The sequence below is a fragment of the Delphinapterus leucas genome, chromosome 10, assembly GCF_059928025.1.
Source record: "Delphinapterus leucas isolate spDelLeu-1000000601 "Yukka" chromosome 10, BTC_Dleu_Yukka2, whole genome shotgun sequence".
NCBI classification, from domain to species: domain Eukaryota; kingdom Metazoa; phylum Chordata; class Mammalia; order Artiodactyla; family Monodontidae; genus Delphinapterus; species Delphinapterus leucas.
Window position 1 is genome coordinate 76237195 of NC_143138.1, and position 22747 is coordinate 76259941.

Consider the following 22747-nt stretch of genomic DNA (forward strand, 5'->3'; position numbering starts at 1 on the left):
AACTCTCCAGCCCTTTGATTCCTGCCTCTTTCCTGTAAGAGCGACACTACACATTTTTTCAATTAAGCAGTTTGACAACCTGAAGAAACTTACAGTGCATGATTTAATGAGCATATACTGTATGCATGGTAATCGGCAGGCTGACAGTTTTCTCATTTCAAACTGACAAGAGAGCACTACACGTTAGTAAAAAGGTTTTTGGGGGGGCGGGTCTCTTTTCATTAAGCAAGCTTTAAGGTTAAAGAACACTCTAACCGTATTGGCAAAGCTGTCACTAGTGGTCCCAGGGTGACCTTGCTCTCTGTCACTCTCCAAGTCCTCAAGTCTTGACCAAGAAATTATTTTTTAAAAAACAAAACACAAACACAAAATATAGACATTTTGATGCTCTCAGGGGTATGCGGAGCCTTCTGAGTCATGACTCTGTGATTTCACATAACACAAATTCTAACCCAGTGTGTGCTGGTTCTTCACAATGACAGCTTTATAAACTGGAATACTTCTTGGAAATAATACCAATACTGTTAAACTCTTCCATATTTTAGAAGCAGTGTAATGTAGTAGAAAAACCATGGGCTTTGGTGACGTAGAGATAGGGGTTCAAGTTTTGACTAAAACCTTTATACGTGGCCTTAGTCAAGTGACATCACTTCTCTGGGGCTCAGCTGCCTAACTTATGAAACACAGACAGTAACATCTACTTTGTATGGAGAAGACTGTAAAAATGCTTCATGGTTACTCACAATATAGGGGCACTTAAATAAATAGTAACTAGATGACCCATAGAAGGTCAGACTCTGGAGTTTTAACTAAGTTAGCTACAGTCAGACTCCTTAGATTTCTACCATGAACCTTTACTGGAGTTATATAAAGACAACAGTAAACTAACATTTATGTACCAGTGTGGTCTCAATCATTCCTACCAAGATTCTGAAAGGTAGATGTTATTACCCCATTTTTATGAAATCTCAAATACAGGAAGGGATCTTCAAGATCACATGAGAAATTTCTGACATGTTTTAACATTTCTGATCATAAGAATATGCAACTTCCTGTGTTTCCCTCTTTGCTCTGCCTGCCAGAAAACCCGAGTGAATTTATGTGCTTAGTATATATTCGCAACCCTGTTAGCAACAGTGACTGGTGGACTTCTTTTCTGATTTTCTATGTATATTTTATTAATCTTATTTTAAATTGGTTATAAACCATCACAAATGAGGTACTATTTCTCAGCTAGCTAATACAGAAGCTAGTAATAACTAGGATTTGTGTCACGTGATTCCAGGCTAGGGACCCTCACATATATTTGACATACAGATATCCACACTCTCCAACTATGCTTTTTTTCACTTGTGGTGAGCTTTGATTCCACAATTTTACAAAATGGTTGTTAGCCTAAAGTGATGAGTCACCTGTGTCTCTTGACGCAAAATTGAGAGAGTCCTCAAAAAATTCTAGACTCAAAGATACTTAAAGTAATCTCATTGGAATTTTGTCAGGTATATACACTAATTTATAATTCTTATCTTAATGTAATAACCCATTTATTATTATCAAACACTAACTCTGGTAATACCTTTTGTCTTAAAGTTTAATTTCTCTGATATTAATATAGGCACTCTAGACTTCTTATGCTATTTCCATGGTGTATCTTTTTCCACCAATTTACTTTAAACTTAACTGTATCTTTAAAGTTTATCTTTTAACAGAAAATAGTTGTTTTTTTAATCCATCCTGATAAACTCTGATTTTTAATTAAAGTATTTAGTCCATTAACATTTAATATAATTAAATATGATTAGCATGATATGTTTGCATTTAGAGCTACAATTTCATTGTTTGCTTTCTGTTTGCCCCCGCTGTTTCTTGTTCTCTGTTTGTTCTTTCCTGCATTCTTTTGGGATCATTTTAAAGGTGTTCAGGATTCTACTTTAATTTATCTACTGGATTTTTAGTGATAGCTCTAAGCAGTAAAATATACATTCTTGACCTTTCACAGTCTACTTAGAGTTCACTTCATACCACCTCATATAAAATCGAAAACCATGCAACTGTATAAGTCCATTTACTATGCACCCCCCTCATTATTTATGCTATAATTGTCTTATGTATGACATCTACACACAGCACATTATAAGCACCACAAGGCAGGGCTATGATTTGGCTTTAAAAAGTTCTGTGTATTTTAAAGACACTGAGATGAAAAAAATACTTTTATATTTACAATCTCTGACATTCTTCATTCCTTCCTGAAGATTTAAGATTCCATCTGGTGTTATCTCACTTCAGCCTGAATAACTTCCTTTAGCATTTCTTGTGATGTAGGTCTGCTGGCAATGAATTCTCTTAGTTTACTTTTATCTGAAAATGTCTTTAATTACCCTTCATTCTCAAAGGATATTTTCACTATATATAGATTTCTGGGTTAAGAGGGTTTTTTTTCCTCTCTTCAAAAATATCATTTTAGTTTTTCTAGACTCTGTAGTTTCTGATGAGAAGGTAGTGCTAATTTAAAGCACTGTTTCCTGGAAGGTAACCTGCCATTTTTCTCTGGCTATTATCAAAATTTTCTCCTTATTGTTGGTGTCCAGCAGTCTGAATACGATGTGCACAGGCACAGTTTTCTTCAAATTTATCCTGTTTGAGGTTCACTGACTTTCTTGATCTGCAAATGTATGTGTTTCATCAAATTTTTAAAAATTTGGCCATTATTTCTTCAAATATTTTTCTGTCCCATTCTCTTTCTTCTCTCCTTCTGAGACTCCAATTACTTGTATGTTAGACATTTTTACTTATGTCACACAGGCCCCTGAGGCTCTTTTCATTTTTTTCTGTTCAGTTTTTTAAATCTTTTTTCTTTCTGTTCTTCAGAAAGAAAATTTCTACTGCTCTATCTTTAGGTTCACTGACACCTTCTTCTGTTACTTCCAATGGATGTGAGCTCACTCCGTGAATTTTTATTTCAAATATTGTATTTTTCAGTTCTGGAATTGCCACTTGGTTCTTTTCTGTAGTTTCTATTTACTACGTTTTTACTCATTATGAGTGTATCTTTCTGTCTTCATTGAGTATGGTTATAATAGCTGCTTTAAAATCTTGGCTAATTTCCACCTTTGGGTCATCTTGGAATTAGTCTCAGACTAATGCCTTTTCTCTTCAGAAGGGGTCGCATTTTCTTGGTTCTTCATATGTTATTTAATTCGGGGTTGTATCATGGGAATGTATGAATGTGAATATTATGGAGTAAAGACTCTAAAATCTGTTAGACTTCTTTGAAGAGCACTGATTTATTTGTTTTAGCAGGCAATTAATTCGGTTATACACAAATTGAAAACTATCTCTTGGGTGGCAGCTCAAATCTCAATTCAGTTCTTTCATCTTTAGCTGTGCTACTTTATATCTGCTCCACGTGTTCGTGGTTCAGGGGTCAGTCAAAACTTTGGGTACTATATATACATTGAATTGGGAGCCTCCCCTGTCTTCCTCTCTCCTTTCCAGAATTCTAGCTTCATTTTCCAGTGGCTGTGGTTGCCCTGAACCCTGTTCTTTGGATCTTCAAACCAAAAAGAATGTGGTTTATCTACTGGAATTAGTCACCCCAAGTGACATTAATTAACCTCAACATGTCCTCAGTCGAAAAGCTGTAAAATGGGGAACTCACTCTGCACTGGCCCCTGCTTCCAAGTGTTGAATCTCAATTCCCTTTCAGAATCTACCTGCTTATTTTCACTCTCTAGGGCTTTCAGGTAATATTTCCCCCATACTTTATAGTTGCTATCTGTGAAAATGCCAGGTTCAGTAGAGTTCACTTAGCCATACTAGAAATGGAAACAAGTAAAAACATATAGGAAATATTCCTTTGCATTTAGCAGTTTCTCTCCTCAAAATACTTAACATCCATTCATTACTTCACCTAGTGATATTGGGTTTTGGTTTTAACTAGAAACGTAAGTCACACTCAGAGCTTCCTTGATCATCCTGCCAAATACATGGGAAGACTTGGAATGAAAGTACAGCATAAAGTCAAATGATAAAATATAAAACATCAATCAGATCTGACTCTTACACTGGCAGCATGTAATCTCAAAGCAATGAGGCTTGTACAGGATCATGACTACCAAAGATTATCTACATGGTACTTTGCCACGTTATTTATTTTACCTTAGTTTTTTGGTCTCAGATATCTCTATATCTTGCCTCATTGAAAACTGCAATAGGTAATATCCTAAGAGAAACAGAATATTGAAAATGATATCCTTAAACACCAATACAGAATTCCTAAGTGCACATTTCCTGCTGATAATAGTTCTTACCATTTTTTGAGAGTTTCTGTACACCAGGTATCTTGCTAATCATTTTATAAAAATTGTCATTTAATCCTTTACAACCATTCTATGAGGTAGTTCCTATAATTAGCCTCATATTACGGAGGAAGACACCACAGCTCAGAGAGGTTAAGTGAGTTAACTGAGATCACACAGCAAATAGCAGAAATCTGAGTCAGTCTTTTTAAAGAAAAGAAACAGCAAAGTGTGGGACTTTGGAATCAACAAGCACATGCCTTTTACTATGAGGAGAGAAAAGAGAAGTGTTTCTAAGCAAAGAGAAATAAGTGGAGATCTTAAAACTCAAAGTTATAGCCTATAATTCCTCCTTCTGCTAATTATTAATATTAAAATGCCCCTCTTTCAGATATATATATTTCATATTGACACCTTTCATGCTAAAAAGAGTCTTGCTTCAGGGCTCAAAAACACTAAACAGAACCATAACATAAGGATCAAACAATTCCATGCAAAGCTCATAGTAAAGAAACACGTAACACCAGGATTCCATTTCAGCTCATTTCATTTACTGTCCTTAAACCTTCTGCATCTTCCAGAAAAACACTCTAGATGGGAAGGTGATTCACCAGAAAGAAATCAGGCACATTAAGAAGTGAAGATGCCTGACTCATCCCTCCATAATCTGCATTTGGTGAGTATTTCTAGAAAATATAGCAATGTGTCACAGTCCTACAAATGTGAGGGGCAGTCTTTTGCATAAATCCATGAGTTTCAAGCAACTATGGAACGAGAGAGAATAGAAAACAGGGCCAAGAGTAAGTAAGCAGACAATGTAAAGTGGAAACAGGAGACTGGGTCTTGACTGAAAGCATACAAAATCTTTGTGTTCTGACACATGGGGCTATTCAATATTTATATTTATTACACATGCTAAATTGTCTGTTGAGACCTCGGAATGGGAGATACTATGAGGGAAGTAAAGATGAGAAGGGGTGAGAGAAAAGGAGAGGGGTATACACAAATGAGTTCTAGGGAGGGATTAAATGAACACTGTCCACTGACATCATCAAAACTGGGGAAGTTTTGCCACATTAGCACATTCCCTTCTTTTATTGCTATTTTTTTAATGTATATTAAACTTATCCAGTTAAACCATCCAAAGACATACAAAGAAGAGTAATTATTTTGCCCTATCCTCAGGCCTTGTTATATGATTTATTCTTCACTGTCCCAGCGAATGCCACTAGGATTTCCTCTGACCAAGAACAATCCCTTTCTATTTCAGGAGGTACGTTTCATATCAGTGTGTCCTCCTGCTACTACTAACGTCATTTCATCTCCACGATCATTCTCAAAACCATGCAAAGCGTAACAACTTGTCTTTGCAACTGCTTAACCTTACTTTTTATACATAAAAATTATTAAATATGTGTAACTGTCTGGTGGAAGGGAGAATAATATAATAGCATGTCAATCAGGTAACGGTAAAGCTATATTTCATGAAAGGGAAGGTAATGCTTTCTCCAGAAAGTGAAGTTATCACTCCTTTATTTAACTGACATAATATTTATACCCCAAGTTTTAAATGGCAGCTACAAATAGAAGTCAGGAGAGGGTAAATTCTCCAAGAAAATTGAGCCCCCAAATTATACCATTTTAAGAGTTCTATTTTATATGTACATAGAAATCTTACTACTATTATAAGGATACCCGTAGTAGGTCAGTTATACCTAACTCTACGAAAAATTTTTAAATTAAGTAAACTCTACCTTTCTGAATACTGTTACCTCCTCAGAGCGCTCAACAGCAGGGTGCATGGAGTTTTACAGAGGGTCTTGGCAAGCAGGCAGTCCTGGGATACCTACACCATAAACAAGAAATTCAGATGATCATTTCCGCAGTGATCTAGATGGCTTATAGTACAACTTCATTAGGGACATTCACCGTGAAAACTGAGCTAGCATGACAGCATTGGTACTGTTAAAAGGGTAGAATAAAGGCACATGTGCAAATTCTAAGTATTGTCATTACTCTGCACAAGAGAGATCACGATTCAAGAGTGGCTTAAGTGACTCCTACAAGATCACATAAAGTAAGGAGCAGAATGGTGCTTTGACATTCCATCTTCCCATTTCTAGTCCTGGGCTGCTCTGGCTGCATTATTATTTGCCCTTCCTCAGAGCCAGCCAGTCCTGGAACAGGGGTTTTCCATTTTGCATAAAGATGAGGCCAACCCAGAAGTCGGTAGGAAGAGTACTTCTCTGGTTTTGTGGCGGCCTATACCGAAGCATCTGTCTGAAAGGTATTTTATGGGTCAATCTACTTCCTTTCCTTTGAAACCTTGGTGTCCATGAGAATCTGAGGGAAACTGACAGTGGAAGGAACAAGGGTTTTTGGTCCTACTGACCTGAGTTTGAATTCTAGTAATACATTTACCATCTCTGTGTCTTATACAGCTGCTGAACTTCACTGAGCCTCACTTTTCACTTCTGTCAAATGGGCATAATAATATATGAAGGGTATATCTAGCGAAAGAGTAATTTTTTAAAATTTTATTTATTTATTTATTTTTCGCTGTGTTGGGTCTTCATTGCTGCACGCTGGTTTTCTCTAGCTGTGGAGAGCGGGGGCTATGCTTCGTTGCAATGCACAGGCTTCTCATTACTGTGGCTTCTCTTATTGTGGAGCACGGGCTCTAGGGCACCTGGGCTTCAGCAGATGTGGCGCATGGGCTCCGTAGTTGTGGCTTGCGGGCTCTAGAGCACAGGCTCAGTAGCTGTGGCGCATGGGCTTAGTTGTTCCCCAGCACGTGGGATCTTCCCAGACCAGGGCTCGAACCCATGTCCCCAGCATTAGTAGGCAGATCCTTAACCACTGCGCCACCAGGGAAGCCCCGAGAGAGTAATTTTTTTAAATGAGGATAAAACATCAGATAGCACAGGGGACAGGGAGAAGTGGGTGGTCATCTGCTGCATATTTTGAAAGAGGATCCGAAAGGATCGGCAATGGACTGAGGGGAGAAAGATAACGCCTAATTCCTTGATAATACGTAGAATTAAATTAGAAACCATAACAATTTAACTTACTTATCATCAGAAGCAGTAATCTTCTCAAATGCCAGACCAGACAAAGATAGTGGCAACGTACATAACAGAGAATAAGTAACCAGAATGTATAAGGAACTCCAAAAATCAAGAACAAAGATGAACAAACATATAGAAAAAATGGTGGTTCAAAGAAGAAATCTCAATGGACAAAGAAGGTAAAAAAAAGAAGCTCAGACTCACTAGAGGAAAACACATATTAAAATAATGGAATTCCATTTTTCTTTTACTAGAATAGTAAACATGGAGAAGACAGACAAAATTCAGTGCTGTCCAAGAGGTATAAAAAAATAGCATAATATTCTAGCTTACTTCTGGCCGAATCATGAATTGGTATCATCCTGGTGAGCAATTTTGTTATATTTATCAAAAGTAATACTACATATATCCTACAGCTTACTGATTCTCATTGCAGGGTATACTGGGCTCAAGCAATATGGACACAAGGAGACATATACTAAAAAGATTATTGCAGTGTTTTTTTGTTTTTGTAGAGCAAAACTTGGAAATGACCTAAAAGTTGCATTGGAAAGGGAATAGGCAAATAAAATGTGCTATATTTATAGGATGGAATATTATGCAGCTGTTAAAATCAACTGATTTTATAGGCATCAATACAGATAAATTTCATAAATACTGTTACATTAAAAAAGCAACAAGAAGGAAAGATTTAAACATAAAATATTTAAACAAAATAGTATATATTGGTTGTTGGTATATATATGTGTGTACATAAAAATATAAACAATAGACTAGTTAAATATTACATCCTAAATTTATGGTAGGGAATTTTCAGCAGGAGGTACAGGCAGCTGAGAGAGTGAAGGGTGGAAGGAAAACAGGATATGGTAGTTAAAAGAGAATTTAGTTTCATCAATAATTTCTTTAAAAAGAAACAAACACACAAACCAGAAGTAAATCTGACTAGACATAAACAGATGCTCCTTTTTAGATAGTAGAAATACAGATGCTTATTATACTACCTTTTGTGCTTGTCTGTATCTTTAAATTTTTCTCAAAATAAAGGAAGTAAGAAAAAAGGGAGGGAGGATAGAAGGGAGGGAGAGAGGGATGGAGGGAGGGAGGGAGGAAAGGAGGAAGTAAGTCAGCTCATCATCAGTTCCGGTGTGCACTTAAACTGGTCACAGATGGTTGGTTTCTTTAAGGATAGATCTCAAAACTGTTTTCATAATCAGTGAGAAGGATAGCGATTCCTCCCAGGTTGGCTCAGCTCGGAGGACTGAATTTAAGTTCAGCCAGCAGAGGGAACCATCTGTCATCTGGAAAGACACTCAGCCCTCATCCAGGAGAACCCGTTCAGCACACACCAGTGCCTCTGGAACCACGGGGAAGAGGGAACATGCACTTACAGACAAAGTAAACTGAGAGCACACCACGGACATCTTTTCAACCTTTCTAAAAGGTTCGTTATAATTTTACAGAATCAAGGGAACAATACGCTTGATTAGTTCTTCAGCTGACTTAACAATTTTGCTTTTTCTGTTTCTCTCCTTGAAGCAAGTTTGCCATTAACCTTATACGTTCTAGGGCTTGAGATTAGATTCTTCCCCCTCCAAAAGAGAATTTTTGCTTTAAAATAAAAGTTAGCTTTAAGATAATTCATTTTTGCCAGTAATACCAAAAGACGCTTGTTGAGGCGAGGAGGTCATTCTTTAAGGAGGCTAGAATTGTAAAGAATGTTCCGTCTCTTCCTGGAGGGAGAATCTGTGGAGGAAAAAAGCTTGCAGGAAAGTTCAGTAATCATGAAGTAAAAGCCCCAAAAGACTTCCTCCTGGGCCAATACTGTGTTTAAAAATGCCTTATCTGTACACTTCCTTGAGAGACCTTAAGGCCTTGAAGAAGCAGTTAGTTAAACCCTTAAAGGAAAATCTGGCAATCCCCCTATCTTTACATAATGCAGCCAGGAGGCAAAGGGCACCAATTCAAGGCCGGATATGCCTCAAGCGCTTCGCCCCATCACAGCCCTGATATTTAAATTTCATCCTTTTATGTGTGTCATCCTACAGATGGGATTTGGGTTGGTTTCTAACAATAAAACAAACAAGGTAGAAAGGGAATGTTATGAATAAGTTACCAATGTAAATGTGCTATTTTGTGCCTTTGAATTTGGATGATGATAAACATGATTCTGCACATGGAAATTAGACTTTTCAGAACTACTACACAGAATTATTTAATTTGTCTGAGTAAGTACTTAGAATAACGTGGCTGCTCTGCACTCCAAAAAACATTGGACTTTCAAATGAACAATGAAATATGTGATAACTCCTTATAAATGGAACTGCAGCAAAGGACATTCAGTAGCAGATCCTTTTGAGATACTAAAACAAAAGAAGTTGGATTTAACATGAGACCTGAAGGGTGAGAAGGCGGTAAAGAAGGGCTAGAGGATGGCCTTCTGGGGAGAGAGAATACAACATTCAAAGGCAGAGTATATAGTGTCTTCATTGTTATTGAAAGTCGGTGCAAATTGTCCATTGAATAGACCATTTTAATTGAACAACTATGTATCCAATACCTACTATGCACCAGGCACTGTGCTGAGCTCTGGGACATAACAGTAAGCAAGACAGATATGAATCCATGCCCTCAATCTTTCCTCCCGATACTTATTCCTGTTTGAAAACTGCACTAAAGTCAACATTCGCTTTGTAAACCAGTAAATTCCACCTTCAGTTTTGATCCCAAAGAGAGTCTACTAGCATGGAAAAACTGTAATGCTTTCTCTGGTGACAAAGAAGGCTACATAAGCTAGTAATTCCCTTTCTGCCTTAGGGATCAGGAAACCTACAACCAAATTTAGTTCTCTCACTCCATGGACCTACCAACTTATACTAGTAAAGATGGTCACATTTCTGTCTTATGGTTGTTTTAGTACTTGCATACTACCTTTGATTCAGTAAACAGCCTCAAATTCTTTGGGAAGTTGGTAAAAGAGGGGGAGGAAGGGAAAGTAAAAGAGGAAAATAAGGGAGTTTCTTGAGGTCCAAAGTGCCTTTTGCAGTTTTCACAGCACCTTACACAGATGCTGAATGGAAAGCACTTAATAGCTTTGCATTGATGAATGGATCAATGACGAATACAAAGCTTTCCTGGCTCAACTTGGGTTCCATTATGGGGGATGGGAGGAAGTGAAACTTACTTCTCTCTAATCTCCAGTTTGAAAGGGAAAGCTCAAAACAGTAGCTGAAAAGTTTAGCATGATTGTCACTGTGAAGCAGCTCAATAACCAAACAGAAGAGCCATGGTGACCATGAGAAGAGAGGGTAAGAGAATTTTAAGGTATCCCTAGAGATTTATTTCAGGCAATGAGGTCCTTGTAACATAGAACATTACTCTCTCCTACTCTAGTGCTAGTCAAAACAAGAGAAATGTCATAGTTTAAACTGATGTTGAAGTAACAGGGAAAAATGTTAAGGTTCTTTATGACAAAATGGAAATATATTTGCAATTCTATTTCCTGATGTTCTCTCACTTATGTTGGGGAAAAAAACTGTTAGTCCTTTTGCTTTAAAACTCCCCATTGGCAAAATTAAACTATAATCTATCTGGTTAACTCCAGGAAGAGGAGGAATAAATTTAAAAGAAGTTTAGAAGACACCCACTTTATCAATATCAGAGCACTGTGGAGTTCAGTCTTTTTCATAGCTAAATCCATCCCATTCACACAAGAGAACAACAAATGTTGCATTCAAGGAGGTACTAAAACATCTCATCCCTTTTGTTAGCTCAACATATTAATGAGACTTTCTGAATTAATCTCTGATCACAAACTGTCTGTTGATGTGATATAACTGCAGTAAATAGTGTACAGCTTGCTTCAAGTAGCTAGCTAAGACCAGTTTCACGATGCTTCAGTTCTTTGACAGGTAGAAAATTAAATCATTTCTGTATTCACCTAAGATTAAATCATTTCTGTATTCTCCTAAAACTGAATCATTTCTATATTCCTCTGAAACTCTTCAATACTAACAAGTACATCACTTCCCCAACTAGTTGATAAACTGAAAAGAAAATATTATTATGGGATGGTACTTGAGGAAATAGTTAAAAGGGGAAACTCAGAAAACAAGATTGTGAAGATGTATGATGAGGAGATTCTCAAAACGGCAAGGTGAGGGAAAGAAGGAGTTGTAGCTGAATAATGTATGTTTTTAAAAGGTAAGCTATTCCTTAAAGCAATTACCAAAACGTGAGAGTTCCTTTCATGGTTCTCAACCTTATACTCTGAAAGGGAACTTCTTATAATGCAAGACTAAGACAGCCAATTACTTCAGCACCAAGCTACATCCTAAATCTCTGGACTTGGCAGTTCAAAAAAACTCTTGGAAAGTGTTCTTATAAAATCTTCACTAACAGCTCTGACTTTATAAATGTAGATTCTAAAAGGATGAATGAAAACTAACCAATTAGATAGCAAAGTAGAGAAGAGAGAGCACTGAATAAAAGACCTACCAGGTTTCAGTTATACATCCACGACTAACTAGCTCTGAGACTTAGATCATATTTATAATAAAAATCATAATCATGGGAAATTAATAATCACACAGCACATAGTGTGCCAAGAGCTTCCCATACATTATCTAATGTAATCCTTATTACAACCTGAGAAACTTTCATGGAGTTGAGTAGCTTGTCCAAGACCACCCAGCTGCTTTGAGTGGTGGGATCAGGATTCGAACACAAGCCTCTCCAACCCCAGAGCCCAGCCTTTAACGATCCGTTCTGCAGACAAGTTCAGTAACTGTCTAAGATGATATAAAAGGCTTCTATCAGCAATGAGGTACTAAAATTTATGAGGCAAGATAGGATAATGGAAAAAGCTCAGGTTTTGAAGTGACTTGTGGCCCAGGAGAGCAGCTTCTCTCTAAGCCTTGGATTCTCAGATAACACTACTTACTTTACAGGCTGTCCTAAGGATTAGAGACAATATGAGAGCTACTAGCCCACAGTAATAATAATGATAGCTAACATTAACACAATGTTTACTATGTATCAGGGACTAAGCCTTTTTCACACAGTAAATCATGCAGTCACAATGACTTAAAGAATACTATTATTTTTATTCCTGTTTTACAGATGTGGAAACAGAGGCAAAGACAGTTACCAGACCTAAATCACAGTTACTAAACTGCAGATCTGGGATTCCAATCCAGACAGAATGACTCACTCAACGAATCATACATATTGCATATTGGACACATACTGATACATGAAGGACCTCTGCTGTTTCCCAAAATCTGTGTTAATCTCACCCAGAGTTCAAGATAAATTCAGAAGAGAACAATCCATATGGACATCCAGATGGTCTGCCTATTTCTGGCAGTCAGCCAATTATACTTAAAAAAGAAAACAAAACAAAACAAAAAACCCCTTGACTTCAATAGGAACTAGCTAGAGAGTGACACATCACATGTATCATAGATATGTATACACATATATGGCTAAGCTTTTCTTTGTTCTGTTTCCGGGCTGATTGTTCCCTTCATGTTGATATCCTGTTGCTTTCGTTTTACTTATAAAACCACCAAAGCTCCATAAAAGTTACTTTTCTGCTTTCAACCTGGGAGAAATTCAGTCTCTTAATCTTCTAAAACATTATTTTAATAACATATTTTATTTAACCTAGTATATACAAATATTATTTCAACATGTAAGTAATAAAAATTAACAAGATATTTTACATGTTTTATATGAAGTACAATATTCAAAAATCTTAAAAGGTTTTACATATACAGCCCATCTCAAGTCAGACAAGCTATGTTTCAATGTTCAGTAGCCACAGGTTGCTAGTGGCTACCTACCATAGTGGACAACACAGGCCTAGAGTGACTGGCTTCCTGGCTCATATTTCTAGGTCTCTTTTCTTGGGCTGGTCAAAATCCCCAGAAAAGTGTCTTTCAATCTCGTGCCTAGCTGCCATTGTTCTGGGATTTAAGTGTGGGAAAGAGTGCAAGCCCCATTATGCAGACTTTCACTTAATCCCCCTGTTTTCATCACCATAGCTCTGTCCTCAGCTATGCCCAGTGACCCCAGTCACAGATCCTGTGCTTCACCCCCCTCCAGCCTTCATTCTGGGGAGTGGAGGAAGGGTGAGAGGGACAGCTCCCAGGCTATGTAGGTTAGGCAACGACTCTGGTGATCTAATATTATTTACTGTTTTTTCAACATTCTTTTCGTATTCCTTTACTCTCACTTTCATAGATTTATAATGCCACTAATTCCTTAGATTTCACATTTTTTTCCTTCTAAATCAGTCTCTGGCCCTTTAAGGCAGCTCTACAATTACACTGTTATCTTCCCAATTCTTTTTGTTCACGTGTCCCCCCTTTTTAATTAAACTTCTTATTTTGAGATAATGTTGTTAGAAAAAAATACAGAGAGATTCCATGTACCCTTTACCCAATTTCTCCCAATGGTAACATCTTACAAGTCTACAGTACAATAGCACAAGCAGAATACTGACTTTGATACACTCAAGATACAGAATATTTTCATCACCATAGAGATCCACCTACCGCCCTTCTATAGCCACACCCATCACCCTCCCACCTCACACTACCTTAACCCTTGACAACCACAAATCTGTTCTTCATTTATATAATTATGTCACTTTAAGAACGCTATATAGGGCTTTCCTGGTGGTGCAGTGGTTAAGAATCTGCCTGCCAATGCAGCTGACACAGGTTTGAGGACCGGTCCGGGAAGATCCCACATGCTACGGAGCAATGAAGCCCGTGCACCACAACTACTGAGCCTGCACTCTGAAGCCCGTGAGCCACAACTACTGAGCCCACGTGCCACAACTACTGAAACCCGTGTGCCCTAGAGCCCATGCTCCGCAACAAGAGAAGCCACCACAATGAGAAGCCCGCACACCGCAACACAGAGCAGCCCCCACTCGCCACAACTAGAGAAACTCCACGTGCATCAGTGAAGACCCAACACAGACAAAGATAAATTTTTAAAAAAAGGAAGAAGGGCTTCCCTGGTGGTGCAGTGGTTGGGAGTCCGCCTGCCAATGCAGGGGGCGCGGTCTGGGGGGTTCTCACATGCCGCGGAGCGGCTGGGCCCGTGGGCCGTGGCCACTGGGCCTGTGCGTCCGGCGCCTGTGCTCTGCGGCAGGAGAGTCCACAGCATTGAGAGGCCCGTGTACTGCAAAAAAAAAAAAGAAGAAAAGAAAAGAATGCTATATAAATGGAATCATACAGTATGTAATCTTTGGGAATTGCCTTTTTTCTCCCATAGCCTAAATCTCTGAAGGTTCAGTCAAGTAGTTAGTTCCACGTTATCAATAGCTCATTGCTGAGTAGTGCTCTGTGGTTTGGATATACTACCGTTTCTTTAACCATTCACCCAGTACAGGTCATCTGTGTTGCTTCCAGTTTTTAGCTACTACAAATAAATCTACTATGAACATTCGTGCACAGGTTTTATGAGAACATAAATTTTCATTCCCTCAGGATAAATGCCCAGGAGTACAGTAAGTGAATGTTTAGCTTTATAAGAAGCTGCCAAACTATTTTCCAGAGTACCGGTACCATTTCACATTCCCACCGGCAATATATGAGTAATCCAGTTTCTCTGCATCCTCATTGGCATTTGGTGTTATCACTATTTTTTTTTTAAGCCAGTCCAATAGGTATATGGTGACATATCTCTGTGGTTTTAATTTACATTTCCCTGACAGCTAATAATATTGAACATATTTTGATGCACTTACTTGCCATCTATAAAACCTCTTTGGTGAAAGATCTCTTCATGACTTTTGTCTGTTTTCTAATTGGATTGCTTGGGGTTTTTTAAACCATTATTTGAGAGGTCTATATATATTCTAGATACTAGTCCTTTGTCAGATTTATGATTTGTAAATATTTTCTCCCAGTCTGTATCTGTCTTTTCATTCTCTTATCAGGGTCTTTTAAAGAGCAAAAGTTTTAATTCTGATGATGTCTAATATATGATTTTTTTCCTTTTATGAATTGTGTTTCAATGTCAAGTCTAAGAACTTTTTGCCTAGCCCTGGATCCCAAAGATTTTCTCTTATGTTTTCTGCTAAGAGTTTTATAGTTTCATGTTTTACATTTAAGTCCATTATACATTTTGAGGTAACTTTTACATAAGGTATAAGACTTAATTTTAGGTTCATTTTTTGCTGATTACTCCAGGATCATTTTTGAAAAGGCTCTCTTTTATTTTTTCCCCCATTGAGGGATTTGTACATCTGTCAAAAATCAGTTGGGAATATTCACTGAGTCTGTTTTTTGGCTTCTCTATTCTGATCCACTGATACACATGTCTATCACTTCATGAACAGCCACATAGTAACTGTAAAATAAGCCTTACAATCGGGTAGACTGATTCCTCCCACTTTATTCTTCTTTTCAACATTATTTTAGCTATTCTAGTTCCTTTGTCCTCATATAAATTTTAGAATAATCTTGTCCATATAAAAAATCATACTGGGATTTTGGTAAGAGCTGCATTAAATGTGTATATCAGTTTGGGGAAAATTGGTATCTTTACTATGCTGAGACTTCCAAATCACGAACATGGTATGTCTCTCCATTTATTTCGATTTTCTTTGATTTCAGTCATCGGCATTATGTCACAGTGAGCATACAAGTTCTGTGAATGACTTATTAGATTTATACCTAAGTATTTCATAATTTTGAGCTACTGTAAATTGCATTTTTAATTACAGTGTCTACATGTTCATTGCTAGTATGCAGAAATACAATTGATTTTTTAAAATTGTCTTGTATCCTACAACCTTGTGGAACTCACTTACTTTTAAGAGGTTGTGTTTTTTTTTTAGATCACTTAAGGATTTTCTAAGTAGAAAATCATGTCATTAGCAATAGTGACAGTTTTCTTTCTTCCTTTCTATCTGTATGCCTTTTATTTCTTTTTACTGCCTTATTGCATTGACTAGAGCTTCCTGCACTATGTTGAATAGGAGTAGCAAGAATAGACATCCTTACCTTACTTCCCACACTTAGGGGGTAAGCATTGTTTTTCATCATTTTGTATAAATGTCAGATGAGGGTAATAAAAAAGAGGCTCTTCATCAAGTTGACGAAGTTCCCCTTATTCTTATTCTTCTGACAGTTTTCATCATAAATCAGTGTTGAATTTTGTCAAATACTTTTTCTGCATCAATTGATAAAATCATGTGATTTGTTTTTCCTCTTTAGTCTGTTATTATGGTGCATTACATTGATTGACTTTTTAATTTTGATCCAGTCTTTGCATTCCTGGAATAGACCCCATTTGGTTACGTGTATAACTCTTTTTTTTTTCCCCCTGAATTCTACTTGCTAATATTTTGTTAAGGATTTTTGTGTCTATATTGATGAAGTTATTCATATACCATAGTTTTCTTTTTTGTATTGTTTGTGTCTGGCTTTGGTATCTGGGTAATACTAGTTTCATAAAAATGAATTGGGCAGTGGAAGTGTTCTCTTCTATTTCCTGGAAGAGTCTGTATAAAACTGGTGCTTATTCCTCATTAAATATTGGGTGGAATTCTCCAGTAAAATCATCTGGGCCTGGAAATTTCCTTTTGGGGAATTTTAAAATTATGAGTTCAATTTCCTCAATAGTTATAATAGGGCTATTCAAATTATCTCTTTCAAATTTGGTGAATTGTGGCAGTTTCTTTTTCAAGGAAAGTGGATCTTTTTTTCTAAGTTGTCAAATTTATGTGTATAAAGTTTTTCATAGCATTCCTTTATTATCCTTTTGATATCTGCAGGATCTATAGTACTATCCCCTGTTTCATTCCTGATATTGTTAATTTGTGTCTTTAGTCTTTTTTTCTTTATCAGTCTTCCTAGATGTTTGTCAATTTTTTTAACTTTTTCAAAGAACCAGCTACTTCTGCCTTCTTTTAATTAATGCTTGTATGGTACATCTCTTTCCATCATTTTACCTTCAGTCTGCCTCTACTATTATATTCAAAGTGAGTTTCTTATAGACAGTGTCTAGTTAGGTCATGTTTTTTAAACAATTCTTTCACTCTTTACATGGTATATTTAGACCATTTAGATTTAATGTAATTATTGGTATTTTAGGACTTAAACTACCACTTTATTTTTGTTTCTTTTCTGTTTATTCTCCCTGGTTTGTATTTTTGTTTTCTTTTTTCTGCTTTCTTGTAGGCTCTTTGAACATTTTTTGGAATTCTACTTCGATTTATCTAAAGTTTTTTGTGTGCATCTCCTTGTAAAACTTCTTTAGTGGCTGCTCTAGGTACTGCGTTATATATTCATAACTTATCACAACCTACTGGTATTGTCTTACAGTTTGAGCAAAGTATAGAAACCTTACCTCCCTTTATGTCCTGTTACCAATGTCCATTTATAATACAGTTATCTTAAATATTTCCAACACTTCCATCCATATCAAAGAGTGTTGTAATTTTTGCTTTAGTCTTCAAACATAATTTAGAAATCTAAAGAGGAAAAAGTAAGCCTACTACATTTACCAATATTTTTGCTTGCTGTGTTTTTTCCTGGTGTTCCAGGCCTTCTTTATTTTATTTTTTTATCATTTCCTTCTGTTAGCCATTCTTTTAGAGTAGCTCTGCTGGTGACAAAATCTGTTAGTTTTCCTTCATCTGAGAGTACCTGGACTTCCCCTTCATTCCTTAAGGGTATTTTCACTGGTCATAGGATTCTGGGTTGATTCTGGGTTGACTGCTATTTTCATTCATTACTTGAAAGGCTTAAGTTCCTGAATCTCAGCAGAAACTCAAAAATAAAACATGTAGGGATAGCTAAAAATGTATATATACAATAAGCTGGATCCTATTGAGTTGAAATGTCCCTGGCTACAACGAACTCTGATCCTGGCAGGAGGAAAAGACATGTAAAAAATCATTACAATTATATGTGATTAAGTGCAAAACTGCAGGTATGTACTGGTCATGGTGCTGACACAGAAACAGTGAGCAGCAATGCTTGGGAGAATCAGCAGAAGCTTCTCACAGGAGACGTGTGAGCTGAATTCTGAAGGTTGGGTAGTAAAAGGAGTTTCCAAGAGGGAGAAACACATGCAAAAGCCCTGAGAGAAGTAAAGATGGTACATTTGGGAAATGATACAAACTAATGCCTGGATGAAGTACAAGACATGTGAAGGAGCAAAGGGAGATGAAGTGGAAAGAAAGGTAAGGGAGGGACACTGGGGTCCTCATCCCCTACTAAGGAGTTTAGACTTCATTCTATGTACCATGGGGGAGCTGACAACTAGACGAAACTGGTAAACATAATATTCAAAGCAGAGGCTTCTACTATTCTACCCCTTTAAAAAGTAGCTTTTTAATGTACTATTAACATTATCTTTATTTTAATAATTATCAAAATTTAGTTTACATGCAAGTAGGAAGTGTTAATGGCCAGTAAAAATAGAAGACTCAGCCAAGCCTCTGCCTAGTACCCTCCACTGTAAACATGCTCCATCCTGCCTGGGGGATGATTTCAGTGTCTCTGTGATCAGTGAATGAAGCAGCATGGAATGAGATCATGGCTAGATGACAGCACATTAAGTCAGTGTTTCAGCTTTTCTGTAGCTTTGAATTTCCCAATTTTGGTCAGTTTTTGTCAAAACCTTACCATCACTTAACGTATATTTTGCATCATTTACTAAATGAAAAATTTCCAACACCAGTAGATCAGAAAAAAAATATCATATTTATGCACAGAGTGGTCACATTCTGAGCTCCAGAAATACCCAGGGGACCTTCAGAGACAGGCACTGTTCCACTGCCCCAACCTCATTTATTATGCTGACCCTTTGCCCAGCCACATACCCCTCCCCACCTGCTATGAGCATCTAGAGTCTGTTCTAGAATTGAGATGGAATTCTTTTCCGGTTTCACATAAGTAGGTATCATACTTTTGGTGAAAAATAATTTCAGAAAGGGTAGAAACAAATAAAAAGCAGAATAAAACATCTTACATGGTAACCTAAGTGCTTATCTAATCACAGCCTTATTCCCTTTTCAGTCCAATTATTAAAAAGAAATGTCATATTTACCACTACTGAATTATATACCTAAAAATGGTTAAAATGGCAATTTTTATATTATTCAGAATCAAATACTGACTACTTTTTCAGAATAAAAATTTTTTTCAAAGTTAAAAAGAAAGAAATAAAGAAAAGAATTGAGTGCCACATTCATGCTTCCTTTCAAAGGCAGACATTGTCCCTGCCTTGGAGACAAGGAAGGTGAGACCCACTTGGGTACCTGATCTAATTTAGACCTGGTGGTACGCATTCTATACCTGAGTTATTAGGAGCTCACCAGCTCTCAGTCTTCCTTGAGGAAAGAAATCCTCACAGCCTGATGGCCTTGAAAGAAATGTCAAACTTTTTTAAAACAGAAAAAGAACATATACAAATTTCCCATTGAAAATGAAGATGTGAACTAGAATATTAAAAGACAGGGAGTAAGGAGCCAAAAATCATGGCGTTTAGGCCAATGTACTTCAAAATGGGAAGAAAACTGTTTGCATTCCCTTGCCATTAAAGATAATTTCCTTTTAATTCCCATTTCTTTTATGGTGTATCTGTTGTTTTCTGTTTTGTCTCTATGGCTGCTATTCTACAATATGTTAACTTTATGAGTATAAACTAGAATCTGCATATGTTCCAGCTCCATACTTTTTGATGAACTTGACAATTAAAATGGATTAAACCATTTAATGGTTTAATCAGAGGCAAAAAATTATTCCCACAAAGTTCCTAACTTGTGAGAAAGTATCCTTTCTGGAAATACTTTCCAAACTGGATAAGTACTGAGATTCCTTCCTACCTGTAGGCTTGTCAGTTAAATTTCAAAGGTTGTTATGTCAAGGGAGAACAACACAAACCAACCTGGGAATCTGCTTTTCTGAACTATGTAGATTGGCCATACTGATTTAGAACTGACCTATATGCTTCCCTCCAAGCTCTATACAGATTTTTATTTCTGCCATATCATTCTTGACATCTTTTACTGCCTTCAAGACTTTCTCATACAGTTATGCAACAAACTATATCCCAATTATGAAAAAATAATCAGGGATACTGGCGTGTTTTTGTAGAAAACATATGGCCTATCAGAAGTGACCGCCTGAATTTCTGCCCATATTATGACATGACTTTACTGAGGGCGTCATCTCATACATGCAATATGCTAATAGATTTGTGTAAAATGCCTAAAACTACGAAAACACAATTCCATAAGTTAGGACTGCCTTATCATGCAGCACTATCCTTGACAATAAAACAACAAATGAAAAGTCCACTACCTTCACTGCAACAGTGTGTTACTGATTTTGACTTTAGACTCTACTGATCTTTACTTTACCCTCCTATGTCTTGGGTCACTATTTTATCTAGAGAACCCGAAACCCATTTCTTCATCCATACATACCACATGGAACCTTAGATTTTCTTAATGACCCAACAGATTTTTGGATGCTTAACTCTCCTTTTTTTTTGCGATACGCGGGCCTCTCACTGTTGCGGCCTCTCCTGTTGCAGAGCACAGGCTCTGGACGCGCAGGCCCAGTGGCCATGGCTCACGGGCCCAGCCACTCCGCAGCATGTGGGATCTTCCCGGACCGGGGCACAAACCCGTGTCCCCTGCATCGGCAGGCGGACTCTCAACCACTGCGCCACCAGGGAAGTCCCTCTCCTTTTTTTTTAAGTTGTCTTGTTTAGAATAAATGAAAGTTAAGATTGTGGCAGTAAAGGACAAGCTGTCAATCTATTAAATAAATTCCTGTTGAAAAGTAAGTGCATGCATTGTGTATTAACATAATTTATTAGAACAATTAGAACACATCCTTGTTGTCTTTTAATTAGATTATTTCTTGTTCTGGTAATTACACCAGACAAGGGAGAATAATAGTTTTAGGATTCTAAGATATAGACTATGTGGAAAAAGAATGATCAATAATGCTAATTTACTGGAACACTTAAATTCCCAGAAAGAGATCTTTTATCATGAACAATCCTTTGTATAATCAGCATTATTTCTCAATGTCTATCTTCATCTTTCCCACAGTTGAAAAGTAAAGAGGCTGGATAAATAACAGACATTTATTCCACTATTGGAAATCTGGTCAGGGTGGGCCACCTCTGGCCGTTAGTGGCTCAGACATTGCTTCACTATCTCACAAAATGCCAACAAATAACCACAGATGAAAGATTTAAGATTCCATGCAGAGCAGCATAGCCAGGAGTCTGAATATCTAACAGGGAGAAGACAAGATTTTTAATTTCTGATCCAGGTGAAGAATCATAAACTTTCTCAATTTAAAAACAAATTCAAATAGATGAAAATTTCTTATAAATGAGAAGACTACTGAATGTAAAAAAAAAAACAACTGGTGATGTTTCTATACATGAAGAAAATATCTGCAGATATTAATGGGGACACCATATGACAGGGTAGACATCTGGCTTTCAGGCATGGGCTGAGGCCTTTAGATATTAGTTGAATTATTCCCTCTCTTTTTGTGTTTTAGAGACTGTAAGGAATTGAAAGGCTCCAAGGCCTCTTCCATGCCCTATGCAACCATCACAAAGCTGCTAGGAAATACTACAGAGCAGCTCCCAGCACTTTCAGGATCCAGAATCTTTAAAAATGTCACGAGTTGGCATATACTGTCTTCAAGATAACCCTACAGTTGAGTGGAATGATGCTGAAATACAGTGTTGACACCAGTGAATCTGGAGTTCTCTGCAATAATGGGTAACACAAATGTCCGACCAGTAGCCCGGATTACAGGAATCTCAACCCCACTGTTGACCGAGCCTGCCTTAGTCAATGCAAAGTCGTAATGAGACCATGTCTAGACAGTATTGATCTCCCACCAGAAAAAAAATAGTTCAGAGTGTGACTTCTTTTCAAGCTTAGTCCAAATGACACCCAAATCAGGATCATTCATTCACACATTGCCAACACTTTCCCTAACCAAGACATATTATCAACTAGGCAGCCAAGGACACATATAGGCTTCTTTTCAAAGTATATATGAAATTTCTGATATTCAAATAGCAAGTAAGAACGTTACTTAAGCCTTTGGATTAAACTCCAAAATTTACAAGCAGCTCATGCAGCTCAATATCAAAAAACCAAACAACCCAATTCAAAAATGGGCAGAAGACCTAAAGAGACATTTCTCCAAAGATATATAGATTGCCAACAAACACATGAAAGGATGCTCAACATCACTAATCATTAGAGAAATGCAAATCAAAACCACAATGAGGTATCACCTCACACCAGTCAGAATGGCCATCACCAAAAAATCTACAAACAATAAATGCTGGAGAGGGTGT

The 22747-nt window shown here is 37.2% G+C and overlaps 1 protein-coding gene across 8 annotated transcripts in view; it reads right to left on the bottom strand.

The window, feature by feature from the left end:
• Positions 1–22747, bottom strand: part of FHIT (fragile histidine triad diadenosine triphosphatase) — a 1451582-nt gene that overhangs the window by 1030879 nt on the left and 397956 nt on the right. For all 8 annotated transcript variants that reach the window (XM_089918156.1, XM_022572687.3, XM_022572686.3 and 5 more), the window contains one exon: positions 6056–6147. In XM_089918156.1, coding sequence (XP_089774282.1) covers positions 6056–6103 — 48 coding nt within the window. In that variant the 5' untranslated portion in view covers positions 6104–6147. The remainder of the gene's footprint in view (positions 1–6055; positions 6148–22747) is intronic.